The sequence below is a fragment of the Cyprinus carpio genome, chromosome A15 (genome assembly GCF_018340385.1).
Source record: "Cyprinus carpio isolate SPL01 chromosome A15, ASM1834038v1, whole genome shotgun sequence".
Lineage (NCBI taxonomy): Eukaryota > Metazoa > Chordata > Actinopteri > Cypriniformes > Cyprinidae > Cyprinus > Cyprinus carpio.
This window is the reverse complement of record NC_056586.1, coordinates 1,547,155-1,571,425: the sequence shown is the minus strand read 5'-3', so window position 1 is coordinate 1,571,425 and position 24,271 is coordinate 1,547,155. Positions and strand designations below refer to the sequence as shown.

At 38.6% G+C, this 24,271-nt stretch overlaps 1 protein-coding gene across 1 annotated transcript in view; it reads left to right on the top strand.

Annotated features, from left to right (window-relative positions):
- The window catches only part of LOC122147623 (serine/Arginine-related protein 53-like), an 84,711-nt gene extending 67,281 nt beyond the window's left edge, over positions 1-17,430 (top strand). The window contains exon 6 of the mRNA XM_042770713.1: positions 17,260-17,430. Coding sequence (XP_042626647.1) covers positions 17,260-17,430 — 171 coding nt within the window. The remainder of the gene's footprint in view (positions 1-17,259) is intronic.
- The last annotated feature ends 6,841 nt before the right edge of the window (positions 17,431-24,271 follow it).

Genomic DNA, 24,271 nt, shown 5'->3' with positions numbered 1-24,271 from the left:
TCTTTCATTCTCAAGACCTCTCTTGCTAAGAATCCCTCACATTAGTGGTTATAACAAATCAGAAGTTGAGGCAACCAGATTTAGGACTTTGAGTTTAATTTTTTGGGTAAAAATTGTTGTCCACTCAACAGTTCACTGTCAAACTTTAAATTGTATGTTCACTTGCTACGATGAAAAATTCAGTTGGTTCAGCTGAATAATGTAAACCAGGTCCGTAAACACCATAGACACTGAGGGGGACAAGTCCCCCCCAATAATTAGAAATGGCCAAATTGGCCCCTGATATTTGAAATACTTGCACTGATCAGCTGCACTCCATTACGCAGTGCACGGTTTGTTGTTAGGATGAGACTTAGGTTAAATAGTTTGATTTTCAGCCTGGTCTGCCTCAGCGGTCTAACCGTACTCGTTAATGTCAAAATGATTGAGATGGCCAATCAAATCAATGTAGGCGGGGTTTACTGTTCACAGAAGCAGAGTGTGCATTCCAGCATAAAGCAGCAAATTTAATGTTATAAGAAAGCACGGTAAGATGTAAGTAGCGAAACATTTAGTGTTTGACAACTAGAAATGTTAAAGGACCGATAGCAATATCTGGTAATGCAAGCTACTAGACTTTTGAGTGGGTGATTTTTGAGAGCTGGGGTGAGCCAAGAGAAAAACAAGGAGCAGGGGGAGCCAGATGGTGATCCAGGCCACAGCCAGGACAGCGATCCACGGCAGCGTTGCTGGAGTGAGGAGCCATGGTGATGTGGATTTGAGCGAGAGCATAGGAGTCAGGGCAACAGGCAGAGGAGGAGTGAGAGGATCAACACCCAGAGGTGTAGCAAGGGAATCTACGCGCCGTGGAGAAGCTGGCTCATGGAAGGTCTGAGGTGGATCCACGCCACTGAAAGGAGACAACTGAGGAACAGAGGAGTTGACTGGGTAGACGGACAGGCAGATGTTAGGAGAGGAGGCGGGACCTCCGGAGAACTGAGACTGAGTGGAATCAGTGAGCACTCAGAAAGTTTAGGAGATGTAGAAGATATTCGGGCCCTATTTTAACGATCTAAGCGCATGGTGTAAAGTGCACAGCACAGGTGCACATTTTATATTCATGTAGCCTACACAATAATCTTTTACATTTTATTATTTTATTGTTTCATATTTTAAAATGTTTGTGTGCTGCTGCGCATCCCTGTGTGTAATAAGCAAAGTAAACGTGGCGTTGTGGACCCGCCCAGAGGCGCATTTTTTACTAATGCACTCTTTAAATAAAAAAATATTGCTCCATTGATTTTACACTTTAGACCAGGTTTGAGTTGGTCTGTGGTTCAGTCTATTTTTTAGTTCCTCAAAATAGCAACACGCCAACAATGTGCCTGAACACATCTCTTTTTAGACCAGCACGCCGTTGGGCGCACAAATAGGCGCAAATGCATTTGCTATTTAAACAACGCAGCACAGGACGAGAAAATGATAACTGCGTTGGCCTGAAACTAGCAAAAACACCTGCGCCGCATTGTGCCGGTTGTATGATAGGGCCCATAGAGTCTAATTCGGGTGGGATCAGGGAGGACAGGCAGTCAACCTCTCCAGAAATCAAAACAGTCATTCATTAAGGTCATCAGAAACTCACCCTCAATGGCAGGAGTGTGGGAGGGGCTCCTTTCAATACCCTCGTACTCAACTTTGACTCCCCCGAAAATGGATGGTGTTGCCGGCTCACACACCTGGGCAGACTTGTGAGGCTCAGGTAAGGGTGGGGCAATCATCCCAAAATATCATATTATGATCTTATCATACAAAATCACGATCTTTCCAATTTTGAGATGTACTATTGAGAATGAGAGTGGAACAAGCCTATGACTTACCTGTTTGAACTATTTAAAACAGTATTGCATTAAACAGCCAAAATGGACATTAAAGCCCGATTTAAACTTTAAAACACTGCATCACTGTATGAATCAAATACACACTGATTCTTCATAAAGTGATTCATTGAAGAGCAGTGAGTGATTGTCTCTGTATTTTGTTGTGTTGATTAACATTAATGACACAGACAGCAGTAGGTTTATTAGGCGGCTGTCTCTTTAAGACCGAACACACGGATCTAATATACTCCAACACATTCGATTTCTTTTCCAGTTGTTTATATTCACTTAAGACAAAAAACTGACTGTCTATTTAAATACTTGCCAAGACAGACATTTTGACATATTATATTTGTGTGTATATTTGACCATTTATGCATGTGCCTGAAACTCCACATATATTTTGCATGTTCATGTTTAGCTCTCTTTTTAAAATAAACCATTTGACAGTTGACTGCATTTTACGACGGTCACATTGCGTGATTGGAATGATTTGGATGTTAACGTTGATTTTTAAAACCGCTTGCGGCACAAATCGAAACTGAAACTAAAATTTGATTCATCACAGTACTACTGCTATCTCACGTTGAGTTGTTTTTTTTTTAAGTACGTCACTACGCATGAAAAACACATGATAGAGACACGTGATGTAATTTGACCAGCCACAGTCATCTAATAGGTAGTCATTGCTATGGTAGTTTTTGCATTATTATGAGGACATTAAAGATCACAATCTCTACGGTTCATTTGAAAAGTAGATCAGAGTTGTCTTCAAGATCGCCCACCCCTAGGCTCAGGGACAATGTTTCGTTTAGTCACTCCTTCATGCGCTGGCTCACACATCACAGCCGGCTTGGGCTCTCTGTCTGCGGTGGGTTCTGGCTGACCATGAACTCATTAGTCAGCTAGAAAAATTAACTCCAGAGAGCTGCATTTTGCAAATTTCTACCTTCCATATTATTGACTCTCAGGTATATTTACAGCAATAGTTGAGAGATTTTTTTTTTTCCTTGAGAAAATTTGCCATGTCCTGTAACTGTTATCTAACCAAAATAATCTATAGTGGATCAAATTGAATATAGTCAGAATCTAATCGAATTCAATTTCAAGCTTGTGAAGGATAATTGAATTGAATTGTGAAATTTGTGTCAAACCCCAGCCCTACCGGGTACAATATTAAATTTGAGAGGTTTAGTAACTCTTACTTGTGTTCCTCAAGGGAACAACAGTCTTATGGCAGGGATGTCCATAGTGGCCAAAAAATAAAAAAAATAAAATAAAACTCCAAACAACACACACAAAAGGAAACCGCAAACTTTTCACCACTAGTAATGATTTTTTGGGTCTGGTCTTCAGTCAGAATTCGCTATATATAAACGAACAATTGTTAAGATTAAGGTTCAAAAAATCTTTAATCTAACACACACACCAGCAGTTCAAACACAGGGTAGTTTCAGCATAACACAGATGTAACATAGACGAGACCAGACAACTAGAACTGAAAACACAGGAGCTTTTGCTGCGTTCCAGGCAGGTTTTTGAGCCTGTAAATCACGACTTCAAACCACGACTCACGACTTTGTAGCCTTCCAGGCAAGTCACGCCAAACTGCCTGAGCGCAAGGAATTGTAGCTAGATTATTAATTTTATTACAACGTTATATTGTCCTAAAGTCTATTTCTCACCGTGTACCCACTTGCATAAACACCACATACGTAGGCAATATTATCCGTAGGGGCTGCCATTGTTGTTTCGCGGGCTATGTGACGCCAGAGCTCGGAACTGGGAGTACATCGATCTAGTACGAGTTCACTGGTGGGAAGTCACGAGTTTGACTGCCGTTCCGGTGCACTTTCACGGGTAGAAGGTTGGAAAAACATGGGTTACGTGTTGCCTGGAACGTGGCATTAAACACAGGGCTAACAAGGTGATACAGCTGAACGTGATAGCAAATCAAATCAGTAACCATAGTTAACCAATGAAAACCAAGTCCAAACTGAACTGAAACCGTGACAATACATACAAGTATGTATCAAAATAAAAAAGTATCAAAATATTATTTGCAAATTGTTCATAATGATTACTTGCAGACTAGAATTAGACTTTGAGTTTCCTTCACTATTCATGGGCCTATTTCATTAAGCTTTCCGTTCAGTATCCTGTTAGTCATATCACCATTTCTAGAGAATGAACCATTTTTATTGATTTTGATTGTGTGTCGCAGGTTAATGTGCTATTAACTCGTCTTCATTAGGATAGAGAGATGGACAGATATAGAGGGAACAGAGGATGAAAGGGCAGATTGAGCAGGGCTGATGGAAGGAGAGATTTGACAGAGGAGAGAGTGAAAGGGGAGGAGAGTTTATGAGTGCATGCATTGATCTACAGCTGTATAAAAGCACAGTGAATTATTGAAAAGAAGATTACATGCATAACACTCTGCAATCAATATGTCTGTTTGAAAAGAGGCTCTCTACATGACCAAAACCGATGTGCCGAGCCTGGAGAGTACAGACACATGAACAGACACAAGCAAAGGTCATTCTGCCCTCAGAGACTTCAACCTTTTTTTTTAGTTCTCTCAACAGTAGGGTTAAATGACTATTTACAGGCATGTGTTCTCTCACAAACACACTGTGAGCACTTCTCTCACATTTGCAACTAGAAATAGATAGTAGAATACCTCTCAGCCAATCAGATTTGAGAAACAGAAAGAACTGTTGTGTGTGTGTGTGTGTGTGTACACACACACACACAAAGTTCTGGCATGAAAATCTAGATGACGCAATCCAGTAGATCTAGCTCAATCAGACCTGGCGACATCATTGTAACATGGCATCTGATTGGTTTTTCTTCTGTATTGGTCGCCAATGAGCTTGCTGCTCAATATTCAAATACCTGGCTTTTATTTGCTGTAGCGGTCTGCAGCGCATTTCAGAGCATCCTAAATCAACATCTAAGGTAAGTGAATGCTCTTTTAATCCATATCGCTGTGTATATTTGCATGGTCTGCCTAATTAAATACAAAAAAGCAACTGTAAACTATTTTAAACTAAGTGTCTGCTGGGGTCTTATGTCAGATTGCAGCGTATATCCATTTTTGTTAATTAACATTACACATAGTGCGTGTCTAATTAGTGTTAAGCCGGTTGGCGTGGTAGCCAAGGCTCACATAGTCATTGACCACTTGTGTTAAGCCAGTCGACGTGGTAGCCAAGGCTCACATAGTCATAGGCCACTACTGTTAAGTCGTTCGGCGTGGTAGCCAAGACTCACATAGTCGTAGGCCAGTAGTGTTAAGACGGTCGGCGTGGTAGCCAAGACTCACATAGTCGTAGGCCAGTAGTGTTAAGACGGTCGGCGTGGTAGCCAAGGCTCACATAGTCGTAAGCCACTATTGTTAAGCCAGGCGACGTGGTAGCCAAGGCTCACATAGTCATAGGCCACTACAGTTAAGTCGTTCGGCGTGGTAGCCAAGGCTCACATAGTCGTAAGCCACTAGTGTTAGGCCGGTTGGAGTGACATGTTGGTGGGCGATAGTGTAAGTAATCGCTGACAACAAGGCAGGCTTGCACTTAGTGTAAATAGACACAGATTCTTTTAACATTATATCAAATGTTGCAACGGCTGACCTGAGGCTTATGCATGTGTTCGTTTGTAAATAAAGGCTAACAAAATTTAATCCACAGCAAACACGTCTCAGCATTACGATATAAAATAGGACAAAAGCCTATTTAAGTCCTCTCTGTATAGACTACCACTTTTACACAATGCTCCAGCTACATTTTTATTTCCATACTTTTGATTTACTTCTGTATAAAACAGTTTTAAATCACCCAAAGACGCAGGACCTTTATTATACAACTCTTAGACAAATTTGCGAATGACAACAGTTTCCAGGCCAGGATTGGTTAAATAAAATATTTAAGGTGGTGCTCAACAAAGGTGTATTTGCATGCACATTGTAGATATCTATAAACGTATTTTGTCTAGTCAAATTGTTAATTCCAGATATCTACATTGCAATTACGCCTAGTCACAAAGCTAAATGCAGATATCTCTAAATCAAGTTCTTCCTAGTCAAAAATCTGACTGGGATATCCATAATTAAATTGCAGATATCTTTAAATGGGTTTTGAATAGTCATAATTCCAATTCAAGATATCTTTAAATATGATTTGCCTAGTCCTAATTCCGATTCATGGTATCTATGAATATGATTTGCCTAGTCATAATTCCAGTTCAAGATATCTACAACTGTAATTTGATTAGTCATAAATGAATTGCAGATATATACAAATGTATTTTGGATATCTTTAAAAATTTGGAATTAAAGATATTTTAAATTGTATTTTGACTAGTCAAATCGTATTTAAAGATATCTTGAATTGGGATTACGACTAGTCAAAACTCATTTGAAGATATCTCTGATTGAATTATCACTAGTCAAATTGTAATTTGAGATGTCTCTAATTAGAATTTTGACTAGGCAAATCATATATAAAGATATCTTGAATTGGAATTACGACTAGTCAAAACTCAATTGAAGATACCCGAAAATATTTTTCAATGGAAGATTATGACTAGTTGTAATAGCATTGTAGATATCTGGAATGTGTATTATGACTAGTCAAAATGACATTGTAAATATCTTCAATGCATATTATGACTAGTCATAATCACATTGTAGATATCTTAATTCCAATTACGACGAGTCATAATTGCAATATAGATATCTGGAATTACAATTGTGACTATCCAAAATTATATTTATGGATAGTCAAAACAAAGTTTTTAAATGTTAAAAGGCTTGCCATAGTTGGTGTGGTGGCCCAGGCTCACATAGTCGTAGGCCACTATTGTTAAGCCAGTCGGCGTGGGGGGAGCCAAGGCTCACATAGTCATAGGCCATTAGTGTTAAGACAGTCAGCATGGTAGCCCAGGCTCACATAGTCATAGGCCACTATTGTTAAGCCAGTCGATGTGGTAGCCCAGGCTCACATAGTCCTAGGTCACTAGTGTTAAGCCGGTCAGTGTGGTAACCCAGGCACACATAACCATAGGCCACTAGCGTTAAGGCGGTCAGCGTGGTAGCCAAGGCTCACATAGTCCTAGATCACTAGTGTTAAGCCAGTCGGCGTGGTAGCCAAGGCTCACATAGTCCTAGATCACTAGTGTTAAGCCAGTCGGCGTGGTAGCCAAGGCTCACATAGTCCTAGGTCACTAGCATTAAGCCGGTCGGCGTTGTAGCCCAGGCACACATAGATAGTCATACAGGCGGTTCACATGGCTCTTCGTACAGCAGCAGTACAAATGTCTTGGCGCTAGATTTGCTTTGTGGGGGATGTCTTGTATTTCCTTTATCTGTTCATCTTCATGTGTGCGGATACATACATGTCCACTGATGCAGCAGTTTATCCTTATTCAGCGGCATGCATATATTGGCTTGTATTGTTTTGTGTAACGTGTCTCCTGCTTTGTGGGGGGTTATTTCATGTATGTTATCAACAGCATATTGTGGATGTACTGGCAGTAGCGTGTCTCTGTACTTGCCCTGCCGCAGCAGTGTATTCTGCCAAGACCAAATACATTAACATCGTCATGTACATTACCATGCCAATCCCACTGAGAGTTGTCATGACAGAGATATATATTTGTGTGTGTGTGTGTATATATATATATATATATGTATGTATGTATGTAGTACAAAGGGTGAAAATATGTAAAAATGGCATTTACACCACTGAATATAATTTATATAATATATAATTTATAACTAGTGAGTTTGTTTTTGAGATTTTGAAATTAACAGTTTTTGTTTTGGGATTTTATTTGTACAGTAAATGCGATGAGAGTGTTGTTTTTTTCCAGTTAAAACATACAGATACGTGAGTCTGCCCAGGTTTAGATCTATGTTTCCTGAAAATTTGAATTTGTGAAAAATGTACTTGAGAATTTACCGCGGACTTTATAAAAGCTGGTAGATTGCATCCGCTCATCAGACCCCAGGTGCTGCAATATTTTATTAAGATTTGTGCCGATGAACAGTAAGTCTACACCCCCTGCATCCCTTCCTGAAATACATTCACGTTACCCTGCAGACATGAGCCATAAACAGCCCCGCGTTTACAAGCTTCAGATCTACCAGTGTTAAAAGATGGCAAACTTTACAAAGTCTAGACGGAGGCACATAACAATCTTAAAAGTAGTTACTTCTAATCTTACGTTCCCTATCATTAGCTCCAAAAATATCCAGTTACTGAAACCAAACTGTATTTCCACAACATTTGGATGATCTTAATTTTGCCGAATGGCGAACATATATCAGATGGCAAATTTCATTTAACTTTTTCTTTGTGGGACATTTATGGTTATGCTTATTAGCTTTGTGTGGAAAAATTGAGGGTGTTTATTTGTTTTTCTGTGTATTTTTTGGTTTATTGCTTTACTGATCTCTCTTGTGCAATTTTTCTTCGTTATAGAGGCCTGAATCTAGCAAGTTTCACAACTAAATAATCACAGTAAAAAAGTGACCACCCTCTTTACTGTAATACTGTGTGCTGTGTTGGGTCATTCTGTCTTAATCTCCAGTCCATCAGCTTTAAAAATGCTGAATTAATATGTAAAACTGATTTTGGTTTGGTTAAAACCCATTGGTTTTAGCTTTTGAGGCCTTGTTTATATGTAATGAATTATTTACGCTTCATAGCACCAGCGATTGCGAGAAACGGCTCTGTTTTGGCTTCGCCAGATCTTTGAGTGCTTAATAATAGATTTATCCCATAACATCATCAAAAGCACCTGTCTTCCTCTAACAGAACGAGGGAAGATCAGGTCTTTAGAAATCAATAGAGCGTCCGGACACGGCCTGCAGTGCTCACCCGTGGACCTCGTCTCACTCCCTCACTCCGGCTCTCTTCCTCTCGCCGTGTTTGCCAGTAATTTGATTGTGGGATAAAGAGGTGATCTGACAACACCTCATGGAGTGTCAGCTAAATGAAAGCCGAGGAGCTGCGCGAGGATAATTTGCAAGCAGATTTACATGCTTATTACACTAATGATTTCATCAGATTGGAGGTGTCTGCGAGTCTGCCACGGGTTTTTCTGCTCCCTGCATTTGTGAAATAAGCCGCCCGGCTAAATGATGGAGTCGTCAGGCTGACCTTTAACCTGACGCCTGCCCAGACATAATTGCATGTCATACTGATAGAGGGGACGGGCACAGCTTTCATATACCACCGCTTTATCTCTCTCTCTGTTAAGATTCGTTCCTCTTTGCATAGATCTCACAACAGAACAAAAACAACAAAGAAATATTGCATATCCATTTCCAAATGATGCTGTTGGATTTAGCGTAAGGTCCTGGTATATGTATATGTGTATGTATGTATGTATGTATGTGTGTGTGTATATATATATATATAAAATATATATAAAATATACACACATTACGCCAGGCGCACTGGTCCCTTACTGTATACGCATTATCTAAATGGTATCTCTGAATGTCAAGGGCATAAAGGAAATTAAATCGGAAAGTGCAGATAGAGCAAAGGCGATTTTTATCTTCTGATGATTGCAGTTTTTGATAGGTATTCCAGTGAATTTCATTTTCTCTGGATGGCGAGGAGATGAGTTAGCCGCCACATTTGTTCATTTTTCTTCTACATGATTTATGTGAGTTGAGTGTGAGCCCAACGCCCAGCCCGCTCTGGCTTGAACACACACACACAAACACATACACACATGCACAAATACACACACATGCATGTCAAAAAAGTCTATTAATACAATTGCCTTCCATTTTGGCCTTACTCTTCTGTGTGAGTGTGTGTGTGCGTGCGCAGGGGGAGGGAGGGTTTGTGTGAATTGCGCGGTTGAAGGCGAGGACCGCCGCGGTTAAACCTCTGTCATCACTCACGCTTGTTTACATTCTAAATACGTAATGAAATCTTGTTGGCAATAATCAAGGAAATAAAAGTTTGGGAAAATTGTAAAAGTGGTGAAGTTTGAGAAATGAGCATCAGGCGGCTAAATAACATTTTGGGGCAGGAAAGCTTATTATTATGCAGCGGCAGTGCCTACTGTAGACACAAAGATGAACAGCCTCTGCTTTCCTAAATGCTGTTAGCGCCGTCCTGAAGTATGGCACATTGTAAAAAGGCCTCCAATTTCATATTGAGATTATATTTAAAAAACTAGATATCCATACACAACATTATATTTTATAGTCGCCCGGCCCAGAAACTCCTGATACGCAGTATTTGTTATAAATATATAAATAAACATATTGCACTGGAGCCCATCTCTACCCTGATCTTATAGACCTGGATATTAAAAACGGAATATTGCATTTTCTAGGGGGATCCTGTAATGTAATGCTGCAGTCCTTATTTTTATTTTTATTTTTTTACATTTTTTATTTTTTTATTTTTTTTAGGTTAAGGAATGGGCCAGAGGTTGGAAATAACAAATGAAAAATGGACTATAAATGTGGATGAAGAAGTCAGATGAGATGAGATGAGCGATGAGTAATGGAATAAAACGCTATATACTATATAAGCCATATATATACAATATATACTGCTGTTCAGAAGTTTTAGAATTGCACACCGATGATTAATTTATTTAATCAGAAATACAGTAAAAACAGTAATATTGTGATATATTATTACAGTCAAACATCTGTTTTCTATTTGATTATATTTACAATGTAATTTATTCCTGTGATCAAAACTGCTTTCAGTGTCACATTATCCTTCATAAATCATTGTAATATGCTGATTTGCTGCTCAAGAAACATTTCTGATTATTAAAAATAGTTGTGCTGCATCCTATTTTTGTGGAAACCATCATATGTACCTTTTTTTCTTCATTTTTTGATGAAAAGAAAGTTTCAAAAAAATGCAATTATTTTACATAATTTGTTATAACAGTGTAGAAAACCTTTACTGTCGCTTTGATTAATGCATCCTTGCTAAATAAAGTATTAATTTCTTCTTAAAAGTATTTAAAGAAGATAACTTTCATGGGCTTGTTTTCCACTATGCCTTCCTTAAAGGGATAGTTCACCCAAAAATTAAAATTTGGTCAACATTTCCTAATCTTGAAGTTGTTCCAAAGCTGTATGAGTTTTCTTTTCTTCTGCTGAACACAAAAGAAGATATTTGGTTACCAAACAGTTAGCCAGACAGCCATTGACTTCTATAGAATGAAAAAAAGAAAAAACAGTACTATGGAAGTCAATGGCTACCATCAACTGTTTGTTCATCATATGCTTATTTATTTATCTATTTATTTTTTACTCAAGGATTGCTTCTTGTTACATGTCTAAACATTGCTCTGTTGACTTTCTGAAAATTTATGGCAATGATTACTGGGAACAAATGCATGTAATCGTTCTCTGGGTTCATGAAAAGCAAAAGTTTAATTCAGTAAATTAACATTTCCCAACCGCTGCTCTTCTAAAAACTACACCACTGCTTCTTTCTCTAAACTACACTACTGTAATTCTTCAAATCTGACTTTATAAACCGAAGCAGTGAATATAGCGCTGTCTAGGATTGATATGGGTTATAGGCAGAGGATGAGTGTAGCTGTAGACTGTAGGAAGCAGAGAGGAGCGCTGACCACTGATGTGGAGCTGCGGTGTGGTAATTGAGATAATTGGTTTGGCTCAGTGTTGTTGCGGGACGGCTGTGTGAGTGAATGAGAGATAGACGCTGCTCCAGGACCTCTCACTGGGACACTAAACCCCATCAGACCTGGACTCATCATCTGTGCTGCCCAAGCTTTGTTTGCGAGAGACTGCTGGAACAGTTCTGCCTTGACTACATTTATTACACATACAGCTTTATTACACACACACACTTACCCTGTAGCCCAGAAATCAAGTTGCCTTATGAGTGGAGATTTAAAGGCCTTTAATAAAACATTCAATTCATCAACGAATGTTGAAAAAATGTCAGTTGAAACAGCGGTTTCCACAAAAATATTGTGCAGCATGACTGTTTTCAACATTGATAATAATCAGAAATGTTTTTTGAGCAGCAAATCAGTATGTTAGAGTGATATCTGAAGAATCATGTGACACTGAAGACTGGAGTAATGATGCTGAAAATACAGGTTTCACATTATGGTTTTCTACTGGGTTGTATATTTTGTTAGCACATTTATTGGACTAAAACTTTACTCACACAGGGTATAACAACTTACCCCTTTTCTTGTCCATTTTTGGGACTTTTTTCCCTCCTCGTTACGCTTGTGGTGTTCCTGGTCAAAAATGATGGACCCACAAAAAACTGCTTGTAAATCTCTCATAATGCTGTAATATCACCAAAATGTTTTTTTGGAGGCCTCATTGAGCTGAGCTTATGCTCCTCAGTTTTCCCCCAAAAAGAAATACCAGAACATGTGCTAATAAAAAAAGTAATGTTTTTTTTTTTTTTTTTTTTTTTTTTTTTCTCCACACATTGAAAGTCTGGTCTATTGTTGCAGGGAAAAAAAAAGATTTGAAATGACAATAAAATGACCAACTGATTAATTTTTGGATGGAGCTCAGGGAGTGAGGGAAACACCTCTAAAAAAAAGTTAGCAAAAGATTCTCTAAGGGTTCGTGTACACAACAGTGGTTTTACTAAAAAGGAAAAGTTTTTCCTTTATGCTTTTGAAAAGTTTCATGTACATACAACAATGTTGTCAAACGATCCCGGTTCTCACAGATGGGTGAAAACTACTAAAAACTATTATTCATGCCAGGCCAGTAGTTGGCGATGTCACTTTGTAAGAAAACACTACACATATATGCACTTCCTCATTCTTCAAGTATGTACTTACATATGCCTATAGACTGAATACATAATACACGTGCATGATGTCACACAAAGTTGCGTTTTTTGTAGTTTACATGGAGATGACAATTGTATTGCTTTCGAAAATGTGCACTTTGAAACCGTTTTAAGCCCCCCAAAACACTGAACAAAATTATAAAAAAAAAAAAAAACAATCACTTACACTTTTGTTTTTGCCCCCATTTTTCATGAGCTGAACTCAAAGATCTAACACTTTTTTCTATGTAAACAAAAGGCCTATATCTCTCAAATATTGTTTACAAATCTGTGTAAGTGAGCACTTCTCCTTTGCCAAGATAATCCATCCACCTCACAGGCGTGGCATATCAAGATGCTGATTAGACAGCATGATTATTGCACAGGTGTGCCTTAGGCTGGCCACAATAAAAGGCCACTCTAAAATGTGCAGTTTTATCACAAAGCACAATGCCACAGATGTCACAAGTTCTGAGGGAGCGTGCAGTTGGCATGCTGACTGCAGGAATGTCCACCAGAGCTGTTGCCTGTGGATTAAATGTTCATTTCTCTACCATAAGCCGTCTCCAAAGGCATTTCAAAGAATTTGGCAGTACATCCAACCGGCCTCACAACCGCAGACCACATGTCACCACACCAGCCCAGGACCTCCACATCCAGCATCTTCACCTCCAAGATCGTCTGAGACCAGCCACCCGGACAGCTGCTGCAACAATCGGTTTGCATAACCAAAGAATTTCTGCACAAACTGTCAAAAACCGTCTCAGGGAAGCTCATCTGCATGCTCGTCGTCCTCATGGTGGTCTCAACCTGACTGCAGTTTGTCGTTGTAATAGACTTGATTGGGCAAATGCTCACATTCAATGGTGTCTGGCACTTTGGAGAGGTGTTCTTTTCACTGTACAGGGCAGATGGCAGACATGTATGGCGTTGTGTGGGTGAGCGGTTTGCTGATGCCAACGCTGTGGATCAAGTGACCCATGGTGACGGTGGGGTTATGGTATGGGCAGGCGTATGTTATGGACAACGAACACTGATGCATTTTATTGAGATATCGTGAGGAGATCCTGAGGCCCATTGTTGTACCATTCATCCACGACCATCACCTCATGTTGCATGTTCCAGTTCCTGCCAATATCCAGCAACTCCACACAACCATTGAAGAGGAGAGGACCAACATTCCACAGGCCACAATCAACAACCTGATCAACTCTATGTGAAGGAGATGTGTTGCACTGCGTGAGGCAAATGGTGGACCCTCCAATTCAGTAAAACTGCACATTTTAGAGTGGCCTTTTATTGTGGTCAGCCTAAGGCACACCTGTGCAATAATCATGCTGTCTAATCAGCATCTTGATATGCCACACAAGCTAATTAGATGGATTATCTCGGCAAAGGAGAAGTGCTCACTAACACAGATTTAGACAGATTTGTGAACAATATTTGAGAGAAAAAGGCCTTTTGTGAACAGAAAAAGTCTTAGATCTTTGAGTTCAGCTCATGAAAAAAGGGGGCAAAAACAAAAGTGTTGCGTTTATAATTTTGTTCAGTGTAAATGAATGGCCAAAACATACACATCTTTTCGGTTTTGAGGTGAAAACGCTGTTGTGTAAACACCCCTTTAATTTTTAACTATTAGTGAGGATGTTTTTTTTTTTAAGCAGACCCGCAGCACGGTTCCACTTTTACCATTTTCTGTTACGCAGTTTCTGTAACTGTTTTCTACAGGTCGGTCCTTATTAGGATTCAGATCTTCCACTTCCGTCATTACCCGGTCAGTTCTGTTAGTTGTGACACGATCGGCTAGTTTTCTGAATCCAGTGGGGCTGTGGATGTCAAACAGTGTTTTGTAGCTTATTTGTATCATATCTGTGTCAAATTTTATCAGCTCTCTCTCGCTCTCTCTCTTATTGCTCAGTTTGCCAGAATGAGGCCTGTCTCATAATTTGACAAACTTATCTAATTATTAATCCGCCACCCATTTGTCATCCTTTGAAACTAATTATATTTTTCTTCATATTGACGCTCGTTTTTTTCCCCCCTTTTGTATGTTTTCCTTTTTTCTTTCTTGTCTAAACACTTGGTGGTGTAATATCTCTGGACACTTGCCTCAGGGTCGCTTTAAACAAATGCAAATGCAATGGTAGAAATTTCATAATAAACTGTAACTAAGATGATTGCACTGCCAGCTATTATCCTTCCATTGAAGTCGTGTGATCCGTCTGTTCTTCTGCCTCGTTATTGTGGCATGACTGGATGTTATTGTAATGGGAGAGAGAAGAGAAGATGGGTTTGAATGGGAGGAGAGGGGGTTTATCTGAACATTCAATAATCCTTCCTTTATTTCTGTCTGCTTGATTGATGCCCTGAAACAGTCTGATATGCTTCTGATAACAATATAAAGGAGGAAAAAACGTAAGAGGAGCACGATCAAAAAGACCACAGAGAAGAGCAGCCTGTGTTTCTGTAAAAGTTATCGAAGGCGAGCTGTCAAAAACAAGCAGATTTCCGAGCGGAGCTTGATGTGTTTGTCATCTAAGACACAGTGGAGTGACAGTTTTACATTAAAGCGGGTCATTATATTTCCCTGTCATCACCCCAAAATGACATTTTTAGAAAGTGACACCTTTACAGTTTGATAAATCAAAATTTCTGCTGAATAATGTGCGTTACGGCTGTCAGCGACACCCACATTCTCCGAAGAGCTACGGTGAGCCTTGCAGGATCCACATTTAAATTTCATCCTATTAGCATTTAATTTCTCTGTAATCCTACACACCTTCATAACACCAACACACACCGGGCTCTCCTGCGTTCGAGAGCAATCTATAGCCCTTTATAACTTCCCTCCCTCATCATTCTTCTTTCTTGACAATTAAGAGGCTGGAATCTAATAGTGGAGATATTGGAATTATATCCCAGCGTCTTCCAGAGCCACCGCGCTAGAAATTGTGACACGCTTAGCCCTCGTGCACATGTTTACACGCGCGCACACACCCTCGTAATCGTCTTTTGTACATGACTGAAGATGTGATTTCCTCTAGAATATTATTTTTTTTAACCCTGCCACTGAAGCTGTGTGTTAAATGTTTTTATGTAACGTTGGGCTGGGCAAGCTTTTTTTTTTTTCTCTCAGAATGTTTAACCGGTTCAAGATAACGATTTATATTTTTGAACATTTTAACTACTTAGCTTAAAAAAATTTAACTACAACATGATTCAAGTAACATGCTCTTTATGCCAAAAATCTGGCTAAAGAAAATTGTGTTTCAATTGCAGCACACATAAAGCGATCAACATGGTGTAAATGTAAAACTAATTCACTCACTGTTATTGGCATTGATGGTCCCATGAAGAATCTTAAACATCCATGGAAACGTTCCAATACTCAGAAGTTTCTTTATAATGGAAAAACGTCTTGAAAGGATTAATTAAAATAAAACTCAAAAAATGGTTCTTTTAAGAACTGATCACTGAAAGTACTTTGAGTTAACCAAAAAAAAAAATGGTTCTTCTGTGGCATCGCTTCAAAACATAAACAAATATTTTTAAGACTTTGCATAAAAGATGCATGAAATGAAGAAAGTTTTTTACAAACTCGTCAGAAATTATATAACTTAAGAAAAAAATGCTAAATATTTCCTAGCCAAAATGTAGACATTCAGTCATGGCCTAATGGTTAGAGACTCAGACTTGTAACCCAAAGGTCGTGGGTTCGAGTCTCAGGTCCGACAGGGGTTGTAGGTGGGGGAGTGAATGATCAGTGCTCTCCTTACACTTTCAATAACACGACTGAGATGTGTGTTCACTACTGTGTGTGTACATGTCAGTTTCACTTTAGAGGTATTTCAATTCAAATTCAAAATGACTAAGTATAATAGCAGCAGCTGGTTATTATTTACAGTAAATGTTTTTTGTTTTGTTTTTTTAATCAAAGAAAATAGCAGCAGCTTTCAGTCGGTCATCATCATGCAAACATAAAATGTCAAACATGCAGTTGTGGTTCTTTACAGGTTTTTCATTCCACTGCTCTGATGTAAATGCGCTTGACGGACATGTTTGACCATTGCGCTCAAGTCTTGCATCTTTTGCAGCATTTTGCTCATGAAACAGCATTCTAAAACATGATGTTAAAAGTTAAAAGAAGTTCAGTTCGCGTCTTATAACCTTGCGTTTCTTCCCATTCCACTAGTGCGTTCTGTGTTTTTGGTCACAGAAATGCGTTCTGTGTGATTAGCCGCTCAGGACCAGCGATATGCTCTACGTTACACTCCTTCATAGAGTGCCTCGCACGTCATGCGCTCGAATCATTTTTTCCTCTTAACTTTTATCATTGGCATATTATCAGCATGTCTTATTACAATGCTTGCTTTTATTTATAAACACAATTAATCTCTAATTTAAAAAATAATAAATAAATCATGGCAAGACAATGGAAATGAATTACTGAAATCAGAAAAAACAGCCAGCCCTTGTGTAGCATTTCTCTATTAAGGTTGGAGTCTCGTCTCTATTATTTTATTTCCTCTTAATCCAGTGTTTAGATGGTTTTCTAATGTCCTTCTCTGTGGTTCCAGACTCCTGCAGAACAGGCCAAAGCTCGTCTCCAAGATGGTGCTTCAGGCTGCAGGTACAACTTTTATCCTCACTCTCTGCTCATCATTTGTTTGGTGTGGTCAGTCCATTTAATAGATCTGAACACCCTGCGATGGGTACTGTATCCCACAATGCAATGTGGTTTGACCTGAACTTCCATTTCTGGTGTGATGACATGAACCGAAAATGACATATTTTCAACATCTGTTTCTTGACTATAGTTGTATTTGATTTGAATTGCATGTGATCAGGCATGAGAACTAGACAGTGAATCGCCTGTAAAAACACACAACCTGCTGCAATTTAAAACACTACTGTTCTGCTTCACATCCTAAATTTAATAAAAATAGTAGTCAGCATACAGTACTGTACAGTACACAGTATGCCATTGTATTTCAAATAGCTTGAAACCCTAATAATATAATTGTCAAACTACCTACATACATACCAGATAACATACATACATAATTCCATTTTGTTGCCACTAAAAGGACAAAGGCTTTAACTGGAAATATTATTATATTATTTTATATCATATTATATCATATTATATATGCACAATATTGGATTTTTGTCCTATATCCGGTATGCGATAATTTTTTCAACTCATTTTGGCCGATACCGATATATTTGTTTGGGAAACAACACCAAGTCTAACCTGTTACAGAGATTATATAAACAAATTTTTCATTTTGGTTATTTTTTCGTAACAGAACTTTTCTTTTGAGAATTTAAACAGTGAGTTCTTTTATAGTGAGAGTAAATTTTAAAACAACTATAAAGCAAACTATAAAGCAATCCTTGACATTTTATTTTATTGAATAAATCTGTATATATGCAATTAAACCAAAATAATCCAAAAAAATCATAAAATAAATCAGAACACATTCAATTCAAGTTTTTATAATCTGTTTGAAAAAACGAAAACACATTACCATTAATGAATAAATCTTTCTAAATATTTAATATATATGATTTACACACATTGTCAGATTAAATGCTCAAAATAGTGAAATCTAATCATCATTCAGGAAAAAGGTTTCCTTCTAGAATGACCACACTGCTTGATTCGTTATCGCGATCACATCCCGGTTGCAGCATTGGAGCTATTCGTCTTATGGGCATAATTTTTCATCTTGGGCTGATGCCGGTATTGGCCTTTGGAGCCATTGATCGGGCGCCGCCGACATTACAAACTAAAAAATTCAGTCTAAATTTAAAATGAAAACACAACTCCAACCAAAATACAAAAACACAAAAAAAAAAAGACAACTTATTTCAGATAAACATTCCGATAATATCCGTGCATCCCTATATTTTCTTATATTATATTATATTATATTATAGTATATTATTTTATTCTATTCTATTATATTATATTATATAATTATATTAATGCCCTAGTAGGAGCTTGTTTGGATGTAGTTCAAAATGGGCAGAAATTCCCAACACTTAACACTTATTAGACACGTGGCTCAAAGGTTATTAGCAGAAACTTAAGTGCAAACACTACATTAAAGGGTGTAAAACACTCTTTGTCGAAACGTCTAGACTAACCTAATATAATTATTTTAATTATAATTGATACCATTTTAAAATAGCCCAAAAAAAGAAAGACTAATAATAAGCAGCTATGTGATTAAGACAGAAGTCTTGTCAGTGGTTCTGTGCCTTTTTGAAAAACTGTCTTGCCACTTGCATTTGGAAAGGTTTAAAATGACTCTAAAGCACTGAAATGTGTAAAACGTGCTCATTGGTATAATTCAGTCTGTTTGTCATTTTATGTCAACCATTATTTCTGATCGGAGGCTTCCATAAATATCTAGTTGATGCATAGGGTAAGATTTCAACTTCATTTAATGGTGCAACGCTTGAAAATGTGGTCATGTGTAAACTGTAGCTTAGTGCTCATTGACCAGACAAACGCTGCAACTGACCCAAGATCTGCTCAAGAGTGAGAGAGACATACAACAGAAACACACAACACCACACCCGATCACAGTACCTTAGGAGATTGAAGAAGAATAGACACGTGTATGTTGAAGAGGTTTTAAAGGGACACAGCAGCAGATAATTCTACGGATCAGGAGAGAGGATGGAAAATAGTCTAAACCTAAACTAAATAAATCTTATTATAAAAGAACCATGCCTGACCGTACGGTTTCCAGCCAGTCCATTACGTGTGCCGATCTGTCTAAATGGTCAGAGGTGGTTTCATCGTTTGAGCTCTGAATGCTGCCCTTTGTGAGCGTTCGTTGTGCAGCCAGATGTGGACAGTCTGCTATACTATTTAAAGTGTGATCCCCATGTGTGTGGGTGTGTGGTGTGGTGAGCCAGCTGTCAGTTCGTTACAAGAAACATAGTAAAGGGACCACATGGCGATAACATCATCTAGTCACCACGCACTCATCATCCACACACACACACAACACCACATCACACCACACAACACAGGACACACCACATCACACTTCTGCTGCTAGTAGGAACGACGACAGAATAGCACGACCAAAAACTGCACTACCAGGAAATTTGAAGTCAACCAAGAAACACAGGGGACACGGGGGACATATTGACAGCCCCCCCCGGGGTTGCAAACCCCGTTTTCATACGATGCCTAAAACAGCGAGAGAGATGAGAACACACTAGTTGACTCCCGCATGTGTGTGTGATTTCAGCAGTTGTGGTTGTAGGTCTCTGATCAGCTTAAATATGACCCTGCTGTCTTGTTCAGCATTATTAAACATTAAACCAAAAAATGCACACAAACTGAATTATCATCAGCACGTGTTAGAAAATTATTTTTACTTATCTCTCTCAAAAAAACAAAAACAAACGAGTGAAATGCACATTTACAGTGATGCAAGTTTCTCCCCAGCGACAGTGGATTGGGTGATTGAAAATTCAGTAATGGGTTCAAATGCTTCCACTCGTTCAACATCATTTGGGGGCAGTAGAAAAATTTGGCATCCGTGCTTAAAAAGTTCCTGTGCCCAGGATCTTAGCAAAAAATGTTCAGGTGTTTACCTTTGCTGTCGTTAAGTGTACATACACCTCACAGAATCTGCAGAATAATTTGAATGAAGAAAAGATGGATCATAAGGTTTTTATTTGTCTTTTTATTTTCTCGCTGCTAGACCACCAAAAGCCACATAATACACCTAGATTTAGCTAAAAATGGGGGAACCGTGGTTCAAAAGGGGTTTTAACATACAATGCAGTTTGTGGTGGTCACCTGGATAGATCATATATATATAGAATATATATAAGATATATATATATAAAAATATATTATATATAATATATATATATATATATATATGTGTGTCTAGGTGTAAAGGCTAGATTGTTTTGGAGGGCGGGGTATAGTGGATAATATATCTTTTAAAGTATGTTAAGAGTATATTAATTAACAAGTAATTTTGCAACCATGCTTGATGTTAATAACGTAGGCCACTGTAGTTGTTAACTGGGTAATATGGATTATATGGAGAACTGCTGAATATGGTTTGGACTGTACGATAATTAGCATTATTAAGCCGACTATAGTAGGTTATTAACAAATTTATTACAGAATTGCACAATTATTGCTGAGGGGAAATATGTTGGTGTGTGTGTGTTGCTGTATCTGCAGGTAATGTGTATTTGTGCCGACCTGGAGCACAAAAGTCATGGGGTATATATTGTAGCTATAGCACAAAAAAACATTGTATGGGCAAAATTATGGTGATAATAATCATTTGGAAGATATTTCCATGAAGATATTTTGTAAATTTCCAAGCAGAAAGATAATCAAACTCCTTTTTTGATGTAGTAAATATAGCATTGTCTACGAACATTAATTTGAACAATAGTTAAACGGTGATTTTCTCAAGTAATTAATTTTTTTTGCACCCTCAAGATTCCAGATTTTTTCAAAGTATTTTATCTCAGACAAATATTGTCCTCCTAACCAACCATACATCGAATGGAGAGATTATGTAATCAGAAGGAGGGTAAATCTCAATTTCGAGAAATTGACCCTTCTGACTGTTTTGTGGTTTCCGGTTCCAATATTAAGTTTCGCTTAATGTGTATGGGTGGTTTGTAAGATATTTTTTTTTATAATAGCAATATTAATTTTGTTGATACTATCTACATTAAACCAGGGGTTCTCAGCTCTGGCCCCTCGAGAACCCTTTTTCCCTGCAGAGTTGAACTGTAAACCCTAAACTCAGACGCACCATGAACCAGCTCCTCGATGTCTGTCCGGATCCACTGGGACAGTCACACGACAGGTGAGATCTGAATCGAGACCGGGTAGCTAAGCTCGTCAGGAAAGTGGGCCCTTGAGATCGCAGAGATGAGAACCTATTGCGTGTGAAACAAAAACACGTCCTTAAGCCCCCTTGGACACCTGCTGAGGCCCCCTCGTGGGCCCCGTCCTCCAGGTTGAGAACCGCTCGTCATACAACAGAAACCACTTCCATTCCTCCACACAGTTTTGTGTTCTAAACGTGTGTTCACGCAGATATCCTCGATGTAGCTCCAGGCTGACAGTAGTCTTTTTGTAATGAAATGCTCTTTTTGTGCAGTGTGTGTGTGGTGTGAGCTCAGTCGAGGGCTGTGTGACTGACTCTTCAGAAGCTGTAATGTCCTGACTTCACCCCCTGCTGTGTTTGTAGTCATAGACCTGTGTGTTCAGTACTCTTCCTGTGTACTGTAGGTAACATGAAGCGTACGTGCAGATATATTTTAGCTCGATGATAACAGCGAGCGTGCGCTGACCTCCACCCCACATCTCTGCACTCAGTGTCTGTGATAGAGCGATGTTGTGGTTTGTGGTATGGTCCTGTGGTCTAAACGTCGACAGCCCTTCCATGCTTTAAGAGCCCATCTTTTTCCTCTGTAGCCCACGCCAGTTGCTATCTTTTCCGCAGCTTCTCTCTCTATTTTCCCGTCAGCGGCCCCCTCTTCCAGCGAGGTCTCCTGAGATCGCGAAATCGGCCCCCGGCGATCTAAGCTGCCCCCCCCGTGTGTGTGTGTGTGTGTGGGTTGGGGTGGGGATGTGTGGGGTGTAGGGTGTGTGGTGGGTGTTGATGGACCTCCTGCGAGATGTGTGTGCAACAGATCAATCCGCTATCTGCTCACACTCACATAGTGGAGGGCCCCCGGCAGACCTGTAATGATTGTCCGCTTCTCTCATCCTTTCCCTCGCCCCCCAGGGCCCTGACCCCCCGCGGGGCCGCCCAGCTCATATGTGGCCGTGCGTTTTAAGACGCGCGCCACTCTAAGATTACCATTGACTCTATGGGGGGTCTTTACTCGCGGCTCACTAACATGTGGTTTACACACACTCAGAGGCTTGAATAGCGCCAGCCATCTTCTTGCTATGCAAGGACTGGTCTAGATTGACAGACAGACATAGCTGTGTGTCTCGAAGCAGTCAGCATGTTTTTTTTTTTTTTTTGGTCTGGTGTGTTTTTTTTTCGTGAGGGATCACATTATCTTTGTTTTAGTAATTGACAGTTCCAGAAAAAGTATAGCTGGGTATGACCTACCATCAACGGAAACATTTCACGGTTTTGTATTATTAGTAGCATATTGGTGTTTATTATCACTTATAATAAAGCACCTATTATTGGTCCTTATTCTGCATGATCAGATTTGAGATCCATTAGAAACCTTAACTAACTACCTTAAACTAGTACTCAGCAGCACATCATGAGTTTACTGATGCAAATGAATAGCGTTAATCAGTTTAGTTCATAGGAGAAAGAAATTGTCCCACAAACTAAAGTATGTACTGTAGGTTTTTTTTAATTAACACTTGTTTGGGTTTTTTTTTTTCGCAACGATATATAAATTGATCAAAAAGTTACAAGGTAAAGACCCTTAATGTAAACAAAAGTTTATGTGTCAAATAAAATGGCGTCTCGTTGATGTTTCTATGTATCAAACATCATTCAAAAACAAAATAATGCAAAATCACACAAAACTATTACACACCGTAAAAATTGTTTTTTCAACATTGATGGTCGTATGAACCATTATTAATAAATGCAGCATCAATAATAACTCATAATACATTGAGCAGCAAATCATACATATTAGAATGATTTTCTTGAAGGGTCATGTGACACTGAAGAATAACCAAACAATAACACAAACCAATCAGTTTTTGCCAAAACATGGATAAATTATCTTTCAACACAAAAAATTTTATTTTCGACAGAGTATTTTTTGTTGCCATTTTACGTAGTTTATTTTTATATACGTGCATTGCACTCTGCTATATATATATACCTCTATAGTACTATATATATATATATACTATATATATATATATATTCTAACATATTTATACTATATATATATATAATAATCTAGATTCTAATATATAATATACGTATATACTATACACGTAGTATATATAATAGAGACTATTATATATGGTTGTATTGTATTGTGTGTTTAGTTTTGTTTTTTTTTTAGCTCTTCTCTTTTAATTAACAATGAATAAACCCTGGATCATATGAATGCAGCCTGGGTGACCATGGAAGGACTTCAACAAATCTATCCAAAAATCCAAACTTTTTGATCTGTTATGTATAATTTATGTTTGTGTTTGTGTGTGGGTGTGTGTGTGTATGTGATAGTACAAAGTTCCGAGAACAACGATGCCTAACGAAATGTATGCTCTTAATCTTTTAACAAATTTGAGCTCTGTTTCAATCACAATCTGCCAAGGTCTTCCGGACATCTAAGTTCTGAAAGAGTAAAAGTGCATCAAAACTTAAGCAGCTGCCACCATTTTGTTTTCCTTCACAAACGCATTTTAAATAAAACACATTCAGTCCACAGCTAATTTTGAGACATGTCAACACGTGTTTTGTTCCTCCCTCTGCTGAGTTTTTAAGAGTGTTTATTCTGCAGCCCTGCCGATAGAGAGAGAGATAGAGCGGAGAGAGCGCACTGAAGCTTGGCAGTGGGCAGCTTATACAAATGCAAGCT